Here is a 20,188-nt window from a genome sequence, read left to right as displayed (position 1 = left end):
ATCACTGGTGGAGAGAATTCTGCCGTTTCTTGCCACTGCTGCACTGGCATCCTAGCATCACCTCACCCAGTTCTGTCCCAAGACCATCACTCACAAAGCGGTGTCTATTGGTAACCAACACAAATTTAAAACAACAGGGGCCAAGAGTCTTTCAACACAACCAACAGCTCAAGTAGACCGCACAGTGAAGCGCACCAAATATATTCCACAGCAAAGGCTTGGAAGCTCCTCTTGACATAACCAGGAAGGTCTACCATGCTCAGCACTACAGGAAACGACCCAGTGTCAAACAGCTCTCCAAAGGTCAGTACAGACACAGAGACAAACTTCACCTTTGGTCTTGAAGTATGAAAAGACAGCCATTTTCTTTCTTTTTTTATTTAACTTTATTTTATATGCACTGGTGTGAAGGTAATCAGATTCCCTGGAACTGAAGTCATAGACAGTTGGGAGTTGTCATGTGGGTGCTGGGAACTGAGCTCAAGTCCTCTAGGAAAAGGAGCCAGAGCTCTTAGCCACTGAGCCATCTCTCCAACCCCAACAGCCATTATTTCTATTAAGTGCATTTAACAATTTTTTAAAATTTACACATTTTGGAAATCCCTCTCATAAAGTTAATAAGGACATGTATTTTTTTAAAAAAAAAATACATGCACTTTCATTTATTAACACAAGTTGTACTTTTATAAGCATTAAATATACAAAATAAGGCTGTAATACTAGATGATTCTTCAGGACCTAATGAGAGAGAGAGTTAAGAATTCAGTTCTGGTAGGACAGTGGTGGTGCATGCCTTTAATGCCAGCATTTAGGAGGCAGAGGCAGATGGATCTCTGTGAATTCAAGGACAGCCTGGTCTACAGAGTGAGTTTCAGAACAGCCAAGACTACATAGAGACCCTGTCAGAAAGAAAGAAAGAAAGAAAGAGAGAGAGAGAGAGAGAGAGAGAGAGAGAGAGAGAGAGAGAGAGAGAAAGGAAAGAAAGAAAGGAAAGGAAAGAAAGAAAGGAAAGAAAGAAAGAAAGAAAGAAAGAAAGAAAGAAAGAAAGAAAGAAAGAAAGAAAGAAAGAAAATAAACACCGGGGGTGAGGGAGAGGGCAGTTCTGGAGTTTGGGTTGTTTCTGTTTAGGGAACTATTTTTTTAATTTTATTTATTTTTTTTAACAGGACACCAGACAAAGGCTTGTTTTATTTTAATGACTGATCCACCTGAGGCCACAGGTAGCCCACTATGTACAGACACAAGGGAAGCTCTATTTCTTGGTCTCTTCCTCCTTGGACAGAGTTTTGATGATCTCTTCTTTCTTGGCCTGGAGGCGCTCCTTCGGCGCTTTCGTGCTTCCTTGGTCTTAGACCTGCGAGCCTTAGCCTGGTCAGCCAGGAGCTTCTTGCGGGCCTGTCTGCCTTCAGCTTGTGGATGTGCTCCATGAGAATCCGCTTTTTTAATTATTTATTTATTATGTATACAGTGTTCTGCCTGCATGTATGACTGCAGGCCAGAAGAGGGCACAAGATCTCATTATAAATGGTTGTGAGCTGCCATCTGGGTGCTGTGAATTGAACTCAGGATCTTTGGAAGATCAGGCAGTGCTCTTGACCTCTGAGCCATCTCTCCAGCCCCCAATCCGCGTGTTTTTTAAGACATTCCCTTTGACCTTCAGGTACAGGTTGTGATACATATGGCGGTCAATCTTCTTGGATTCACTGTATCTCCTGAGGAGCCGGCGCAGGATCCGCATCCTTCTCATCCAGGTCACCTTCTCAGGCATTGGGGCATTGGCAGTAACCTTCTGCTTTCCTATGCCCATATGCCTGCCCTTCTGTCGAGCCAAAGTGTTTTTCCGGCATTGAGCCCAGGAATGGACAGTCACAGGCTTCCGGATGATCAGCCCATCTTTGATCAGCTTCCGTATCTGCTGACAGGAGTTGGCATTGGCGATTTCATTGGTCTCGTTGGGGTCCAACCAGACCTTCTTTTTACTACAGCAAAGGACACTAGAGGCAAAGCCTCTTCTGTAGCCTGAGCATACTCATGGCTGCGGACGCAGCCTATTTATTTATATTTTATGTATGAGTGTTCTACATTATACCTGCATACCAGAAGAGGGCATCAGATCCTATTATAGATGGTTGTGAGCCACCATGTGATTGCTGGGAATTGAATTCAGGTCCTCTTGAGGAGCTGTCAGTGCTCTTATCCTCTGGGTCATCTTTCCCAGCCCCCTGAAGGATTTATTTTTGTTTACAAGATTTTATTTTCATTTTATATACGGGGTGTTTTGCCTGCAGTGCCTGGGAAAGCCAGAAGAGAGTGCTAATTACCTGAAACTGGAGGTTCAGAAAGTTGATAGCCACCATGTGGGTACTGGGAATTGAACCTCAGTCCTCTGCAAGAGCAGCCAGTGCTTTCAACCACTGAGCTGTCTCTCCAGCCACCAGGTTTTATCAATATGTGATCTAACTGGAAAAAAGGTATTTCAATGTGTATAAAAGTGCTAATAATTTCATGAGTTGTTTATTCCCAGAAAGCTAGAGCTACATCAAAAAAAGAAAAGGAAAAAGAAATGTACAGTAGAAGCCAAGCACATGACATATTCCTATAATCCCAGCTATTACAAGGTTGAGGGAAGTCAAGGCAAGAAGTCTGCAAGTTCGAGACCAGCTTGGGCTACATCAAGTTACAGGTCAATCTGGACTATACAGACAGTTCAAAGATAGCCCCCATAGGCTTCATAAACTATTCCAGGCCAGCCTGAGCAACATGGTAAGATCCTGTCTCCAATTAAACTTTGGAGACAACATATCCGTATGTGATGCCAGTTCCAGGAGATCCAATGCCCTCTTCTGGCTTCCATAGTCACATAGTAAATAGACATACACACAGACATTGCATTCGTACACATAAAAATAAATAAAATTTTGTAAAAATTGCTGAAATTTGGAGCCAAGCATGGTGGTGAGCACCTGTAACCCTGGCTCTCAGAAGGAAAAGGTGCAAGTGCCCACAGCTTAGGGCCAGGCTCGGCTACACAGCAGAGCCAGTCAGGGCTGGACAGACAGATACTGTCTCCAGGACATATATACATACAGCTGAATAAAAACCGTTTTCACAAAAGTTGTTACAAGGGGCTAGAGAAATGACTCCATAATTAGACCACTTGCTGCTCTTGCAGAAGACTGGCGTTCAGTTCTCTGCACCCACATCAGGCAGCTCACAACCACCTGTCACTCCAGTTCCAGGGGAACCAATGTCCTCTTCTGGTCTCCCAAGGCATAAATGTGTATAAAGACATGTAGAACACACATGTACACATAAATGAAAATTTTTGAATCTTTCAAAGGCATGAGGTAGATAAATGGTAGAAAGCTTGCCCTAAGTATGCATAAGGGTCTGGATTTAAGCACCAAAACTGAACAAAGGAAAACATATTCTTAAGTACTTTTAGCAATAAAGCGTTATGAGCTATGTAACTTACCCTGAATGTTCAGAAAAGTGTTGCAAAATACTATATATCTGCAGATATGCACATACATGGAGTGAGCAAAGAGACAAAATAATAAAACAAAATGGAATTAAAATGTTAACACTAGTGAGGGTTGGAGAGATGACTCAGTCATTAAGAGCACTTGCTAAACTTTCAGAGAACCTGGGTTCAGTTTCCATCTGTAACTCTAATTTCAGGGGACTCATCACCTCTGGCTTCTGGAGTACCTGTGCTCACATTCATAGCCCCACACTAAAGACCCATATGCAAGTTTTTTAAAAAAAATAAAGATCGTAAGTTCAAAATAAATTCAAAAGAAAAAGTGCATTTTTAAAACGTCTAAACTATAATATAAATTATAAATTGTAAAAGGTTTGTATATTTTTAAAAATACTAAGCCAGGCAATGGTGGCACACACACACACCTTTAGCACCAGCACCCACCCAGGAGACAGAGGCAGGATCTCTTTGAGCTCAAGGTCAGCCTGGTCTACAAGTTCCAGGACAGCCAGGGCTGTTACATAGAAAAACCCTGTTAAATAAACAAACAAACAAAAACTATAAAAATAACTTTTTTCCTTTTTGTTTGTTTGTTTTGAGACAGTCTCACTGTGTGTAACCCAGGCTGGCCTCCAACTGGCAATCCACATGCCTCAGCCTCCAAACTGCTAGTATTATAGTGAACAAGCACATACAGCCTGAAATCAAAGTTAATCATTAGTCTCATTTCTCATTCGGGGCTGGGTGGGTCCTCACCCTGGCTATCTCAGTCTCCTCTCTTCCCTAGAGCATCACTACGAACCCGGAGGTAGGTGTGGGAGGTCCTGGCAGAACTGCTGCGGCATCTCAGGCAAGATCCAGTAAACACCCCTTACCCCTCAGCAGTATCAGAAGCAGGCGATAAGGCAGGTGGCCCTTTGCTTACCCTTCTATTAAATAGACTGCCGCATTTCATTTACAACTTGTAATTAGGCCCGTCCTGTTATTAAGGGTGAGCAGATGAGAGGGCTGTTTCCAGGGGAACCACAGAAACCAGTATTTAGTGCAGAGGACCAACAGAGGAAAGGGTTAATAAGCATTAGTTTCCCGCCGTTGTTACTGGTGGATGTCCCGAGGGACAGAGCTCTTATGCTTAATTATGATCGTTTCCCACAAGCTGTTTAGTGTGTCATTTCAGTTCCGACACTTCGCTTCTGTGCGGCTCTGGGGCTGTCCCTATGGTATTTCAAATAGATCTTTACTAATCCAACTTTCCATGCCATAAGCCATCCCCTTGAGCTTGAATATACATTAAACCCCGCTCTTAGCTAATTTTTCCAAAAGCATTTCCGATGACCAAAGTCTTTCCCTCAACTATATGGACAATAAAATAGTTCTGTGGTTGGCAGCATGCTGGCTAGTGAGAAGCAGTGACTCCAGCTGCTGAGAATCCCACTGAGGAGACGCAGAGAAATGACAGGACTCATAGGACTGGCCTTCAGGGCTCTATGCACTTAAGAGATTTTTTTGTTTCTTTTTAGTATTTGGTTTATTATTATGTGTTTATGATGTGTGTATATGAGTGTACTGCATGCCACAGTGTGCTAGAGGCCAGAGGGCAAATCATGGGAGTCAGTGCTTTCCTTCATAGCAGGAGCCTGGACTGTATTCGGTTGGTCAGACATATGCAGCCTTCTACTGGGCCCAGCACTTGTTTTTGTTCTGGGGGGTTGTTTCTGGTTTGGTTTGGTTTGGTAGGGTTTTGAGTAGCCCAAGCTAGTTAGCTTCAAACTCCTGATCCTCCTGCCTCTATCACCCAAGTGTTATGATTATAAGCCTGCACTACCCCAGACTCTGGCTCTACTACTTTGGACATTAGGTACTGAAACAAACAAAAGTCTCCAAATAGCTCTTCCTCCCACCTTCTACCTAGCAGAATTCACTACAGTAGGGACTAGTCCACAAACCAGTCACACCTGCCACCATGGAGCTGTGTCTGTATTATCTAAAGAAGGCACATGGAATGACTCAAAGAGCTTACCAATGAAGTGACTGATACTTGGTGACCAAGACAACAAAGGACAGCTGGGGTGTGGTTCAGTGACAGAGCATGTGTAGCCTGTGCTTAATTTGCAGAGCCATGACATAAAATAAATTTCAAAGACGCTGGAGGGAGAGAAGTGAGTGCTTTTCTCTTGCTCATTCTGAAACTTGTCACTCATGCCAACCTCTGGTAACCACCTATATTTATTAAGGATCACACATGCCATGGAAGTAGTAGATGCCTGTAATCACTGCACCTGGAAAGCAGACAGGAGGATCACCACAAGTTCAAAACCAGTCTGTGAGTCCTAGGCCAGCCAGGACTACATAGTGAGTCCCTGTCTCAAAACAAAGAAGGATCTCTGGTTATAATGTCTCAGGTGGATCCCATTTCACAGAAAGATGCACGAGCACCAGAGCATCCCCAGCAGAAGTACCTATGAGAAAGAGCCTCAGTGCTGCTGCTGGTGGTCTTTAATCCCAGCACTCAGGAGGCAGAGGAAGAGGCCTGCCTGGTCTACAGAGCTAGTTCCAGGACAGCCAGGGCTACACAGAAAAACCCAGTCTCAAAAAAAAGGAGCCTCAAATCAGCATCTGAAGAGGTTTTAGAACTTACTAGACAGAAACCCTCTGCTGAGTGAGCTTGAAAAAATAAAAGTCATAATCCTGCAAGAGCTATAAACTCAAGCCAAGTGGAAGCCCAGATATCAGGTCTGTAAATTCAAAGCCAGTTCAACTACACAGCAAGTTCTAGAGGCCAGCATGGGGTGCATAAGACCGTCTCACATTTCAAAACACCAAACACACAAAATCTGGCATGGTAATACACATCTATAATCCCAGCATGCATAAAGTGGAGGGAAGAGGATGAGAAGTTCAAGGTCACTCTTAGTACAGAGGGACTAACTGGGCTAATTTGAGCTATATGAGTCCTGCCTAAAAATTTTTTTTTAAAAAAAAAAAAGGGGGGGGGGACACTGGTGGCACATGCCTTTAATCCCAGCGCTCGGGAGGCAGAGATAGAGCGAGTTCCAGAACAGGCTCAAAAAAAAAAAAAAAAAAAACTACAGGGAATTCAAAGAGAATCTAAATCCTGATTAGTGCTTCAGTGGTAGAGCACTTGTCTAACATGCAGGAGGTCCCGGGTTCAATCCTCAGTACTGCATTGATTAATTAATTTAAATCCAAAGCTTGGGGCTGGAGAGATGGCTCAGCAGTTAAGAGCACTGGCTGCTCTTCCAGAGGTCCTGAGTTCAATTCTCAGCAACCATATGGTTGCTCACAGCCATCTGTAATGAGATCTGGTGCCCTCTCCTGGCCTGCAGGCAAACATGCAGACAGAACACTGTATACCTAATAAATAAATAAATCTTAAAAAAAAAAAAATCCAAAGCTCAGCCGGGCAGTGGTGGCACAGGCATTTAGCCCCAGCAAGCACTCAGGGAGGTAGCTGGCAGATCTCTGTGAGTTCAAGGCCAGCCAGGCTCCAAAGCCACAGAGAAACCCAGTCTTTGTCAAACAAACAAACAAAATCCAAAGCTCTGCTCTTCGGGGATAGGAACCTGTGTCAAGTGGGAAAAAAATGGGTTTTGTTTGTTTGTTTGTTTGTTGTTTTTGAGACAGGATCTCTCTTTGGCTATCCTGGAGTTTGCTATGTAGAACAGACTGGCCTCAAACTCACAGAGATTCTCCTGCCTCTACGACAATAACAGATAAAACTTAATAAAACAAATGTCGATGAAATATGACAGTGCTGATATTTGTTTCATGAGAGCTTCCCCCCACAGGGATACAGAAAGAGCAGCTGCAGTGAAGAAGGGGTTAAAATTGGAGGTCTGTAGTCTCCTTTCAGCTTCTTGCCAGCAAATAAGTGACCCTGTTTTACCCTTCTCACCTCTGGCCCCAGAAAAATCACATGTCTTACAGAAAGAGCACTGTGCAGGTGACAACAGTCCTCTTCCCTAGTTAAATGTGAGTATTCTACAGGAAAAGGCTAAGTCACGAAGAAAGGTAGTCATTAGGGACAGCAATCTAAGCAAGATGCTACAAAAAAAGTCGCAAGAACAGCTCTTCTGGAGCAACAGACACTTTGTCCGTATAAATCACTGTGGGGTAGCAGACACTCTGTCGTACATATGTCTTCTCCTGAAGTCTCACTGGTCAGCATCTCTACTCTGATGACAAGGCAATAAAAGAAAATATCTCCAAAAGCTTCTTTCCAGAGTGCTTCTCCCCCACGTCAAAGCCTCACTCTGTCTGATCTCACTGAACCCCTCCTACGAGCCTACCTTCCCAGGAGTCAGAAGGATATTTTTAAACAGATCAGCTCATGCCATTCCCCATTACAGCCTTCTATGGTTTTCATTTGCGCTAAGGTGCAAATGACACTGAAGACCTTAGGAGTCCCCACAGGGCTGGGGGTGTATGTAGCTCAGTGAAGGAGCACAGGCTGAGCACACACGAGACGAGACTCTAGGCTCCATCCCCAGCACAAGGAAGGGGGGGATGGATTTTTTTTATGGTCCAATCCCTACCACACATGCACCCCCAGTCTTACAGGCCCTACACATGCTCCCTCCTGATCACAAACAGCCCTAGGACTTCCCCCAGCTCAGTACTTTTAGAGCACTGCTTCCTTGGCCCAGTAATCTCACCCTGTGTTCAGTGAACCATGAGTAGAGCATGCCTACAATCACTGAGGAGACTGAAGCAGGAGGGTCTTGAGTCCCAATGAGCCCAGGTTAAGTGAGACTCTGTCTCTAAATAAATAAGCCAGGCATGGTGGCACACACCTATAATCCCAGCACTATGGAGGTAGAGGCAGGAGGATCACAAGTTCAAAAACATCCTCAGCTACATGTAAAGTTTTAGACCAGCCAGGCTACATAAGACTTGTCATAGTGAACAAAATAAACGTCTGTGAATAAACAATTTCATCACTGTGAGCTGATAAATTTGGTATTGCATTTGTTTCTGGTTTGCTTTTTAAATCCATGTCTTCCTATACCCAGGCTGCCTCAAGTTCACAGCAGCAACTCTGCCTCAGCTTTCGGGGTGCTGGGATTACTGGTGTGCACCAAACCCAAAATTATCTTTAGATAATTCTAAAAAGTAGACTATGTAGAAATGCAAGAGGCTCAACATTCAATTCTAGCACTACAAAAATTGAATTGGAATGTGGTAGCACATGCTTGTAATACCAGCACTCAGGAGAGGCTGAGGCAAGAGGGTTCTTAGTTTGATACCAGCCTGAACTACATAGACACCTTGTCTCTACACTAATTAAAACAAATTCTCTGTGTGTGTGTACAGACACACACATTACTTAGATACATATACACAGTTGCACAAATGTATACATCACAATGTATACAAACAAATGTATTCTAAACAGTATATTACACACTGATCAACTGTTGATCTCAACTTGGAACTGGTTTTATCCAATTCATCTGGTGCTGGTAAAAAGTCAGGCTCCTAGCCGGGCGGTGGTGGCGCACGCCTTTAATCCCAGCACTTGGGAGGCAGAGGCAGGTGGATCTTTGTGAGTTCGAGACCAGCCTGGTCTACAAGAGCTAGTTCCAGGACAGGCTCCAAAACCACAGAGAAACCCTGTCTCGAAAAAACAAAAAAAAAAGGAAAAAGAAAAGAAGTCAGGCTCCTCCATAAACTCAATGCTCCTTGCAAAGATGCAAAATCCACAGAGCCTTTCCCATGTCAGCTCTGCCAAGTACCAATGGCACCTTTGCTAAATACACAAGACACTCTCAAAGTCACGATAATGAATCGGATTGCACTTTAGAGCATTTGAACCTATCTGAGGGGTATCAAAAACTGGTACTATCCAAAACTCCCCTGGCACCTGTCAAACAGCAGTGTTTGCCCTTCCCCTAAAAATGTCAGCCTCAGATGGCGAGCACCATCTGTTTTCTAAAGCAAAAAGTAATCTCCCTATCATTCTGTGGCTGCCTAACTACGTCTACCAGCGTCTACTAGTGACAACTGCAAACATGACTTGGCTCTGCCATTCCAAGATCATGTGTATCTCCTAACCATGTGCACACTGAGCATGAGCAAGAATGGAAAGCAACAGGTAGAACCCATGCTCTTGGGCAATTCCAGCCCAAACCTGGGCTTTTTGTGAGGCCACAACATGAATAAAGGCAGTGAGATGCCACTGGAGAGGCACAGGGACTGTTGGTTTTCAGCAGCACAAGGTTACTTTCTCCCCCAGGAGATAAACCAATGTGGCTGCCAGAGAGCACCTGGCACAAAATGTGCTTGACCTGCGATGACAAACCAGAACCCTCTAGTGAGGACAGCTCAGCATTCCACCCTCAGCTCAAGCCATCACACGTATCTTTTGGAGGAACAAAAGCAGACTGAAGGAAGAAGGCTTGAGAAGACAGGCAGTTTTGTCAGCTGGGTGAGGGCAAGGTAGGGCATATATGAAATTTTTACACCCAAGTTCATTATTCTCAGCTGGATTCCCCAGGACCAGTCATTTAATTATTCCATGCTTTAGTTTCCCTAACTTCAAGGTTGAGAAGTCAACACACTGAATAGACCAACATGCTGGTTATTGAATGCTCACAAAAATTTAAAGCCTGCAAGCCGGGCAATGTTGGCACACACCTTTAATACCAGCACTCAAGAGGCGGATCTCTGTGAGTTCGAGGCCAGGCTCCAAAGCTACAGAGAAACCCTGTCTCAAAAAAAACCAAAAAATAAGTAAATAAATAAGATCTAAAGCCTGCAGACACTAATCAGAATGAACTATTTTAGGGCTGGGGGTGGTTGCACACACTTTGAATTCCAGCATTCAGAGGCAAAAGTTGGATCCCTGTGAGCTCAAGGTCAGCCTGCACTAAGTAGCAAGTTCTAGACAACCCAGCGTGACACTGTGAGACACTGTCTTTAAAAAAAGGGGGGGGGCGGTTATTGTGATAATTAAGTAAAACAAATGTCAGTTTTGTGCTTGACATTCAAGTGTCAGTTCCTATGATCACTTCCTCAAAGACCTTCCCTGAATCCCCATCAAAACTCAGTGTGTTCTCAGATCCTCAGGCAGTAAGAGGGTTGGGGGGTGGGGGGGGAGAAACACTTGCATAAGGACCTGAGTTGATCCCTAGAATGCTTACAAAGGTGGAAATGAGAAGTGACTCCACAAAGTTGTTTCCTGACTTCCCCATGTGAACACATACACCCTCATCTCTCACACAACATAATTAAATAAAAAATCTGTCTTTAAAAAAAGAACCAAGACCACTCAGAACTGGCATGAAGACAAAGAAACATCTGTGGCAGAAAACAGAGTCGAGAAACAAATCCACATGAAGGTCAAGTGTTGTTCAACAATAGAGCAGCCTCTACCATGGAGACAGGCTCCCCAGCAGCAGTACTGGGGCAACTGAACAGCCACAGAAAAGAAGTACCAATATGTCACACAATAATGAATTACTGGCCTCTGCAGGAATGAGGCATGTGTATGGCACACATGCCTGTAAAACAGCCATACCTACAAAATAAAAATAAATAAATCTTTTTTTTAAAAAAAAAAGGTGGGCCAGTGGTGACACATGCCTTTTTTTAATCCCAGCACTCAGGAGGCAGAGGCAGGTGCCTCTGTGACTTCAAGGCCAGCTGGTCTACAAAGTGAGTTCCAGAACACCCAGTGCTATTACTCAGAGAAACCTTGTCTCGGGGAAAAAAAAAAAAAACAGAAAAGAAAAGAAGAAATCAGAACTGAATTGACATATGACATTGCACAAAATTGGCTCAGATTAAAAGGACTGACAGTATTAAATTCAGCGAAGATATGAACAAGCTGTATGTAATCTCAGAGTATGGCTGGAAAACAGACAGTGGAGGAAACACTTGGGTCACAGAGGCAGAAGGAGCTCTGTGAGTTTGAGGCCAGCCTGGTTTACAGAGTGAGCTCCAGGACAGTCAGAGCTCCACAGTGAAGCCTGGAAAAAAAGGAATACGTATGCTGCATATAAAAAGCACAGCCTCCCAAAAAAGAAGAAAAATAAAAAGCACAGCCTTGTGGTGGCTCAGTGGTTAAAGGCACCTGTTGACCACCCTGACAATCTGAGTTCAACCCCAGGACAACCTGGGCAAGCACAGACCCTCTGATCTTCATATACTCGAAAAACTGCATGAGCACACCAAATAAATGTTTGTTTTTTAAAAAAAGGGTGAGACAGGGCTGGCAAGATGGCTTGGCAACATAGGCACTTGCTACCAAGTCATGACATGGGCCACACACACAATGAGTAAATGTAAAAAAAAAAAAAAAAAAAAAAAAAAACAAAACTTTCAATAATAAACTATCAGGACTCCCCTCCCAAAAAAAGGGTCCATATTGTCTAGTTCCATTTACATAAAGTTCTAAGAAATGCAAACTAACAATGGTCACAGCAGAATAGTGGTCAAGGGAGAACAAAGGACTGGTAAGAGTGAGCTGCGGATATCTCAGCACGAGTAATAGATACGTCTATTATCTTGACTGCCCTAACAGTCTCGCAGGTGTGCACAAAAGTCAAGGTTTATCAAATTGCACGCTGAATTAGAAGAAACTTATCTAATAAAACTGATTTTAAAACTAAATAAAACAAGCTCCCACAGTGATCCAGTCTGTGACGTTGAGGTCAAAGGGATGTGGTTGGAGGGTAACCTGGACAACACAAGTGAGAGAGGCCCTGTCTCAATTCATCAGCCTCACAACTTAAAAAAATACACAAGGGACACTTTGTGTGTGTTGGGTTCCAGAAAGTGACCTTCAGGAAACACTTTTCTACAATAGGTGCAAGACGTGCCAGGGTTGAGGAGAAGGGACAACTCTATTCCAAACTGTCATCCCGACCACTTGCTGCTTACGTTGTGCCCACACAGCCCTGCTTCTACACTAGGAAGCTGAACAATGTAGGGTCTATTACTCCTTGCTCCTCTCCCTACCCCCAGGGCCGTCTTTTTGTCTCCCAAAGCAGCAGATTCTTACAAGTCTGGAAGAGCAGACAAGAGGGACAAAAGACTCAATGACTATTTGACAGATTAAAGAATAGACAACTGTTTTATTTAAAAAGCTCCCCGAAGAATTAGAACATCTGAGTTCTATACACTGCTCTGTTGAAATGGAGTTCGCTATTACCCGGATCTGCAAGCACATGCCACGAGACCTGTTCAAGTCACTCATTTCCTACAAGTTTTCAGTTTTCTTTTTTTTCGACGTTTTTTGGTTTCTGAACCACGAAGGAATACCATTCAGGTGTATTTCTGAGGAGCTAATATTTTGAAAGGTCTCTTTTTCAGGTACACACCAACAGCTTGAAACCATTTTTCAAATGTCTCAGTTGGTGGCCATAAAAATGAAGCATCATGGAAAAGAATAGACAATGGGTCGTGTGTGAGAGTGGTCTGGAGACACACAGAAACAGCCCCATCCTTATTTAAAAACCAGAGGTCACCCCAGTGTTTAGCAACAAAATTATAGCTTCCAAATAATTAGCAACAGTTACAGAACAATAACAGCTACGTAGTAATTAACATCTAGATTCTGTCTTCACCACTTCCGAGGGTAACATTCGACAATGTACTTAATTCTAAAAACTCTATTTGTTCATCTTTTGTTGTTGTTATTGTTTGTTCTTTTGTTTGTTTTTTGAGACAGGGTTTCTCTGTGTAATAGCCCTAGCTGTCCTGGAACAAGTTCTTGTAGACCAGGCTGGCCTCGAACTCACAGAGATAATCCTGACTCTGCCTCCCAAGAGCTGGGATTAGAGGCATGCGCCACCACCGCCCGGCAATTTGTTCATCTTTAGTTCGGGAGACCACCGCTGACCTCTTAGGAATGCGGTACCAAAACGTATTAGGCTGGCCTCTAATAAGACCAAAGTCAATTTCAGCAATTGAGTCTTGTTACCCTGACGTTTCAAAGGGGCCCATTAACTCACTAATCCTCCTCCAGACCTTAGCTTCAAATCCTGTCCTGTCACGAGCACGTTAGGAGGGAGCCTCAGTTTCCACATCCGTAAAACGGGAACACACTAGTTACCGGAGGGAAGGATTCCACGACCAGATAAGGTTCCCCTCCCTCCCACCTTTCAAAGAGAAGATCACAGGGGTAGGGAATACTCTCATGGGCAGCAGACAGCGTCAGTTTTCCCACTTCTGGCACTTAAGGGCGAGGGCGAAGACGCAAAAAGGGGGCACCTAATGGGTCCCGCCTGAAGGCCCCCCGGTGGTCCAAGCGCCTCCTCGAGCGCACGGGGTTATTTCGGAATCCCCAGGAGACCACGCTCATGAGGCAATGGGTCAGGAATGCGGCGGCCGGCCGAGCCGCGGGTGTCCCCACGGGCATCCCGGGCCGCGGGAGCAGGAACTTGGGGCGGCAGGAAATGAATGGGGACTCGCGGGCGGGGCAGTGGGGCAGCGGGGACGCTGGACCGACGGGGACACCGGGTGTACCTCCCTACGGCAGGACAGATGGGAGGCGGCGGGGACCCAGGCCGCGGCCCGGCCCCTGCGGGCGGCTCACCTCCGCGATGTCATGTTCCTCCCGCCTCCGGCTCCGCACGGACCCGCTGCTCGCTCAGGCTCCGCGGGGCGCCGTCACATGGGGGAACCCGACCGAGGCCCCGCTGGGGAGCCGACACCGGTGCGGGCAGAGCCGGCCGGCCGCGCTCACTACCCCCGCCAGGCCTGGATCCCGGACACTGCGCGGCCGCCCCGCCGCCCGGCTCGCTCCGCCTTCGCCCCGCCCCTTACCGCTGGCGCTTGAGTGACGTCAGCACCGCGCCACCTCCACTTCCTGCTTCCGGTTTGCCCTGCCCGGGGGCTTCCTCTAAGCTTCACCGGTTCGTGGGAGGCCATTCCTCCTCTAGACCTTGGGCGCTGCACGCCAATGGGAGTACACCGTGTGCTTCCAGTGCAGGCGATCAGGGATAAGGAGGCAGCTCAGCGGTCAAGAGCAATTGCTGCTGCTCCTGCAGAGGACCGGAATGCGGTTCCCCATTCCTATAGTGAGCGGCCCACAACCTTTAACTCCAGCTCCAGTATCTCCGCCGTCCTCTCCTAGCTCCGCAGACACTGCACTCAACCTGCACACACTCGTACATATACACATAATTAAATGTTTTAACATTTATTCCTTTTGCCTATTGGTGGACTTGCACTCCTTTAATCCTAGCACTAGGGGCCCAGAGATTGGTGGGTCCCTTATGAGTTCGAGGCCAGCCTGGTCTGTCAGAGCTACGCAGAGAAACCTCGTCTCGAAAAACAAACAAAAGCAGTGTTTTACTAGCTTAACTGCTGACCTCTCCCGCCGCCCCAATGGTTTGCTTAGGGGTGAGAGGGATGGGTTTTGTTGTTGTTGTTGTTGTTGCCTTGTTTTGTTTTTAAGAAAAGAAACAACCTATGCACTGTGACCATAATTTTTCAGTTTGAAGTAAAAGTTGAAGTTAATACGAATTTCTCCGTTTTTGCGGTTTCACCCACATCCGATTAGCAATCTTGGCAGGCGTTGTATCGTTTGGTTGGTTTGTTTTTGTTTTCCTAAGTTAAGATTTTTCACTTAAAAGAAGCACTTCATAACTTCTCTTCGGAATGTCCAAGTTGTTAGTATCAGTACATTACGGCGGCGCGGGGTGGGGGTGGGGGCTGAGGTTTTCTTGAACAGCTGCACCTTGAAGCTTGAAATTAAAACTGATGATCTAGGAGCTGCACAGATGGGTGAGCAGATTGGCGAGCTAGCTGCAGCTGCAGAGGACCAGGTTCAATTCCCAGCGCCCACATGGCAGCTCTAAGAGTCAGACTCCCTCTTCTGGACCCCTGATCAGTATTTCTGGAGTTTTTCAATTAATAGCTTCAGACTGCAGTTGGCTGTGGATAACAGAGAAAGCAAAACTCTGAAAAAGTAGGAAAGGCTAACCAGCATGACCATTATTTTTTTCCCCCCTTTGGTTTTTCAAGACAGGGTTTCTCTGTAGTTTTGGAGCCTGTCCTGGAACTAGCTCTTGTAGACCAGGCTGGCCTCCAACTCACGGAGATCTGCCTATCTCTGCCTCCAAGTGCTGGGATTAAAAGCACGTGACACCACTGCCTGGCTTTATTTTGGTTTTGTGAGGCAGGTTTCTCTACAGGGTCCCGGACTGTGTGCACTGTGGACCAGGTTGGCCTTGACCTCAGAGGTCTACTGCCCGGACTCTGGCCATTTCTTTTATTTCAATTATTATTGTTACTGGGGGAGGGCCAGGGGGCATATGCATGCCTCAGCTTGTGTGTGGAGATCAGTGAACATCTTTCTCAGGGTCTATTCCAGGGATCTAACTCAGGTCAACAGTCCTGTGCTGAAAGTGTTGGACTCTAGCGTCCAAACACCGAGAAGGAGTCTCCCCCAGAGACCATCTCACACACCACAGCCGATGCAAAAGCATGAGGATTTTATTAATTCTGTCATAAAAGGGTCCCCCAGCATTCGGGAAGCCAAGGGACCCCGAATAGCGGGTACAGTCTACTTTTAAAGGGACCACAGAAGCAAGGGGGGTTGTTCTTTGACTATTCTGATTGGCTTATTTGAAAGGGCTATTACCAATAATTGACTGGAGAGCTGTTGCCAGATCAAATGAGGTAAGAGGTCATTTTGACCCTGTTTCCCAGGGGACCGAACCAAAGCATACGTATATGGGTAATTGTTCAGGAACTGAGTACGTGCATGTGTAGCTGTTAGGTCCTTGGTTCCCAGGGGAGGAGGGGAAGCACTGTGGCACAGAGGCTGAGAGGATTCAAAAATGGCTTCAGGATTGTCTTAAAGTCTTACAAAAGCACCTTTATCCATGGAGCCCTTTTGCTGCCCCATATGACCATTCTAAATGGGATAGTTATCGTAGGCTTTTCTTTTTTTGTTTGTTTGTTTGTTTGTTTTGTTGTTGTTTTGGTTTTTCAAGACAGGGTTTCTCTGTAGCCTCAAACTCACAGAGATCCGCCCACATCTGCATTATGTTGCTGGGATTAAAGGCCTGTGCCACCATCACCCGGCAGCATAGGCTTTTCTGAAGTGACATTTGAATACATGTCTAGCCAAGGAGCAATCTGTGAGGAATAATTTAGCAGAATATCAATTCAAGCACAGAAAGAGGCTGCTGCAAAAACCCTGTGGCAGAGGTTGTCTCCTGTACTTGGAAAACACTGGGAAGGTCTCTGTGTAAAGTGGAGAGACAATGAAGAAACACAAGGAGCTGAGTTTAGAAAAGGGTAGATATAGGCATGGTAGCACGTGCCTTTAATCCCAGCACTCAGGAAGCGAAAGCAGAGGCAAAAGGATCTCTGTGAGTTCAAGGCCATCTTGATCTACAGGGAAAGTTCTAGGCAGCCAATGCTACGGAGAGGGGGATTTTCTTAAAAGATGAATAGATAAAGGGAAGGAGAAAGTAGTCGAGTAGTCATAGGCTTCAGTCCTATAGGCTATCTGTACCTTTGGTTTGTGGGGGGGGGGGATGGAGTATCATGGTGATAGTGAGAATGGGTTTCTAAAATTGTCCTTTGACTTTCATTTGTCTACACACCAGCACTCACATACACACATCACACACCCATCATATACACACATACATCATATACTCACACACACCACATACACAACACACATCATACATATTTTTGGACTCTAGCATCCAAACACCAAGGAGGAGTCACCCCCAGAGACCACCTCACACACCACAGTCGATGCAAAAGCATGAGGATTTTTATTAATTCTGTCACTACAGGGTCCCTCAGCATTCGGGAAGCCGAGAGACCTCGAATAGCTGGCACAGGCTACTTTTAAAAGAGAAGGCCACAGAAGCAAGGGGGGTTGTTCTTTGACTATTATGATTGGCTTATTCGAAAGGGCTATTACCAATAATTGGCCGGAGAGCTGTTGCCAGATCAGATGAGGTAAGAGGTCATTTTGACCCCGTTTCCCAGGGAACTGAATCAAAACATATGTATAAGGGTAATTGTTCAGGAACTGAGTACGTGCATGTGTAGCTGTTAGGTCCTTGGTTCCCAGGGGAGGAGGGGAAGCACTGTGGCACGGAGGCTGAGAGGATTCAGAATTGTCAGAAATGGCTTCAGAATTGTCTTAAAGTCTTACAATATCACATACATACACATATTATACACATGCACATCACACTCACACACAAAACACACATAAAACTCACACATTCACATACATCACACTCACACACACATCACTCATTCCCACATACACATTCCTATACATACCACACACATCACATTCACACATACATACATCACTCACTCACATGCACATCACACATATACATTCCACAAACATTACACACACACATACACACCACACACTGACATCAACATACACACACATCACACTCACATACACACATACTCACATCACACACAAATTTAAAGCCAGGCACAACAGTGCACATGCCAGTGGTCCCAGCACTTGGAAGGTGGGAGCAAAAGATCAGGAGTTCAATGACAGTCTTGGCAGTATAATAGTTTAAGGCTACCCTGGACTATAAATGATCCTGACTAAGATGAACAATAATTTAATTGTTTTTATGCCAATGAATATACAAAACATATTCATTAGAAGTGTTCAAGCAGTTAATGTGGGCCATGGATGTAACATTAGCACCTGGACTCTTAGGCCCACAGAGGCACCATTCCCAACTCTTCACACAAATAATCACATTCCAAGTGGTTCTTTCTTTTTTTCATTCTTTCTTATTTTCTTTTTCTTGCTTGCTTACTTTTTTTGTTTGCTTATTTGTTGGTTGGTTGGTTTTTCAAGACAAGGTTTCTCAGTTTTGGAGCCTTTCTTGGAAACTAGCTCTTTCAGACCAGGCTGGCCTTGAACTCACAAAAATCCACCCACCTCTGCCTCCCAAGTGCTAGGATTAAAGGTGTGTGCCGTCACTGCCTGGCTTTGTTTTGTTTTTCACAAGACAGTTTCTCTGTGTTATAGGCCTGGAACTTGTTTTGTAGACCAGGCTGGCCTCTAACTCACTGGGATCTGCCTGCCTTTGCCTCCCAAATAGTTTGCTTACTTTTTTTTTTTTTTTTGATTTTCAAGACAGGGTTTCTCTGTAGCTTTTTGGTTCCTGTCCTGGGACTAGCTCTTGTAGACCAGGCTGGTCTCGAACTCACAGAGATCCACCTGCCTCTGCCTCCCGAGTGCTGGGATTAAAGGCGTGCACCACCACCGCCCAGCTTAGTTTACTTACTTTTGAAATGGGGTCTCAGGCCGGGCGGTGGAGACCAGCCTGATCTACAAGAGCTAGTTCCAGGACAGGCTCCAAAACCACAGAGAAACCCTGTCTCGAAAAACCAAAAAAAAAAAAAAAAAAAAAAAAAAAAGATAAAAGAAAAGAAATGGGGTCTCGGGGGCTGGAGAGATGGCTCAGCGGTTAAGAGCATTGCCTGCTCTTCCAAAGGTCCTGAGTTCAATTCCCAGCAACCACATGGTGGCTCACAACCATCTGTAATAGGGTCTGGTGCTCTCTTCTGGCCTTCAGACATACACACAGAAAGAATATTGTATACATAATAAATAAATATTAAAAAAAAAAAAGAAATGGGGTCTCAGGCAATGGTGGCGCATGCCTTTAACTCAGCAATTGGGAGGCAGGGGCAGGCAGATCTCTGTGGGTTCAAGATCACCCTGGTCTATGAAGTGAGTCACAGGACAGCCAGAACTGTTACACAGAGAAACCCTGACTCAAGGAAAAAAAAAAAGAAAGAAAGAAAGAGAGAGAGAGAGAGAGAGAAGTAAAAAGGAGACAACATCGCATGTAGGTCAGAATAGTTAGCCTCAAACTCAAGACTAGCCAAGACTAGCCTTCCAATCCTCCTCTCTCCACCTCCCAAGGAGCACTGGAGTTATAGGCACACATTTTCTATGCTTAAATAAAGTTGACCCTCTGCTGTGATGTTGAGGGTGGACCCCAGAGCCTGTCACAGACTAGTCAAGCACTCTAACACTGAGTTACAACGCCGGCTTCAGTTTCTTCTTATAATTCCTTAAACAATACAGGGTGACAACTATGTTCATTGGATCAAACACCATACATCATTCAAAGAAGAATCAAAGTATATGGGAGATGTGTACAGGTTCTACACCTGTGCCGTTTTACATACAGGTTATAAACACCTTTGGGATTCAGTCTTGTGCTGGGGTCCCTGAGCTCATCTCCATGCACGCTGAGTATGTGATCTCATCTACAGTGCAGCCCAGTACTCTTCACACTGAGTCCTTCCATGGCTTCTCACTGCCTTTAGGGTATGGTCTAAATTTTTGGAATGAATACATGGTCCAACAAACCCAACTCGCTTCTCCACTCCCTTACCTCCCCACCACTCACCTCTTTCTCTCTTGACACTGAGTGACGTCAGTCCCCACCCCCACGGGCTGTGAAACAATCTACTTCCTGTCCCTGGAGGGTTTTCCCCCATAAGGACCCAGGTTTCTGCCTATAACCTCAGACTGGAGGCATCTTCCTCTGGGATAAGAAGCCTCTCCTATCTTTGTGGTGCAAAGACAGCTGCCCTTGCTTAGGACTCCTTCAAGGAATCTAAGAGGAAGGGTCCCAGGAGTCCTGCATCTGCCCACATGAATGTCACTAGCAAGACAAAGGACCTCCCTTACCTCGTTTT

The 20,188-nt window shown here is 45.3% G+C and overlaps 1 protein-coding gene and 1 pseudogene across 2 annotated transcripts in view; both read right to left on the bottom strand.

Moving 5' to 3' along the window:
• Positions 1-14,225, bottom strand: part of Ptpn11 (protein tyrosine phosphatase non-receptor type 11) — a 75,303-nt gene extending 61,078 nt beyond the window's left edge. The window contains exon 1 of one of the 2 annotated variants that reach the window (XM_075980807.1): positions 14,046-14,225. In XM_075980807.1, coding sequence (XP_075836922.1) covers positions 14,046-14,059 — 14 coding nt within the window. In that variant the 5' untranslated portion in view covers positions 14,060-14,225. The remainder of the gene's footprint in view (positions 1-14,045) is intronic. The other variant, XM_075980797.1, reaches the window with a different exon arrangement.
• On the bottom strand, positions 1,114-2,033 carry LOC142840880 (large ribosomal subunit protein eL19-like; annotated as a pseudogene).
• Positions 14,226-20,188: the final 5,963 nt, after the last annotated feature.

Source organism: Microtus pennsylvanicus, chromosome 1 (genome assembly GCF_037038515.1).
Source record: "Microtus pennsylvanicus isolate mMicPen1 chromosome 1, mMicPen1.hap1, whole genome shotgun sequence".
Classification (NCBI taxonomy): domain Eukaryota; kingdom Metazoa; phylum Chordata; class Mammalia; order Rodentia; family Cricetidae; genus Microtus; species Microtus pennsylvanicus.
This window is presented reverse-complemented; position numbering and strand designations above follow the sequence as displayed.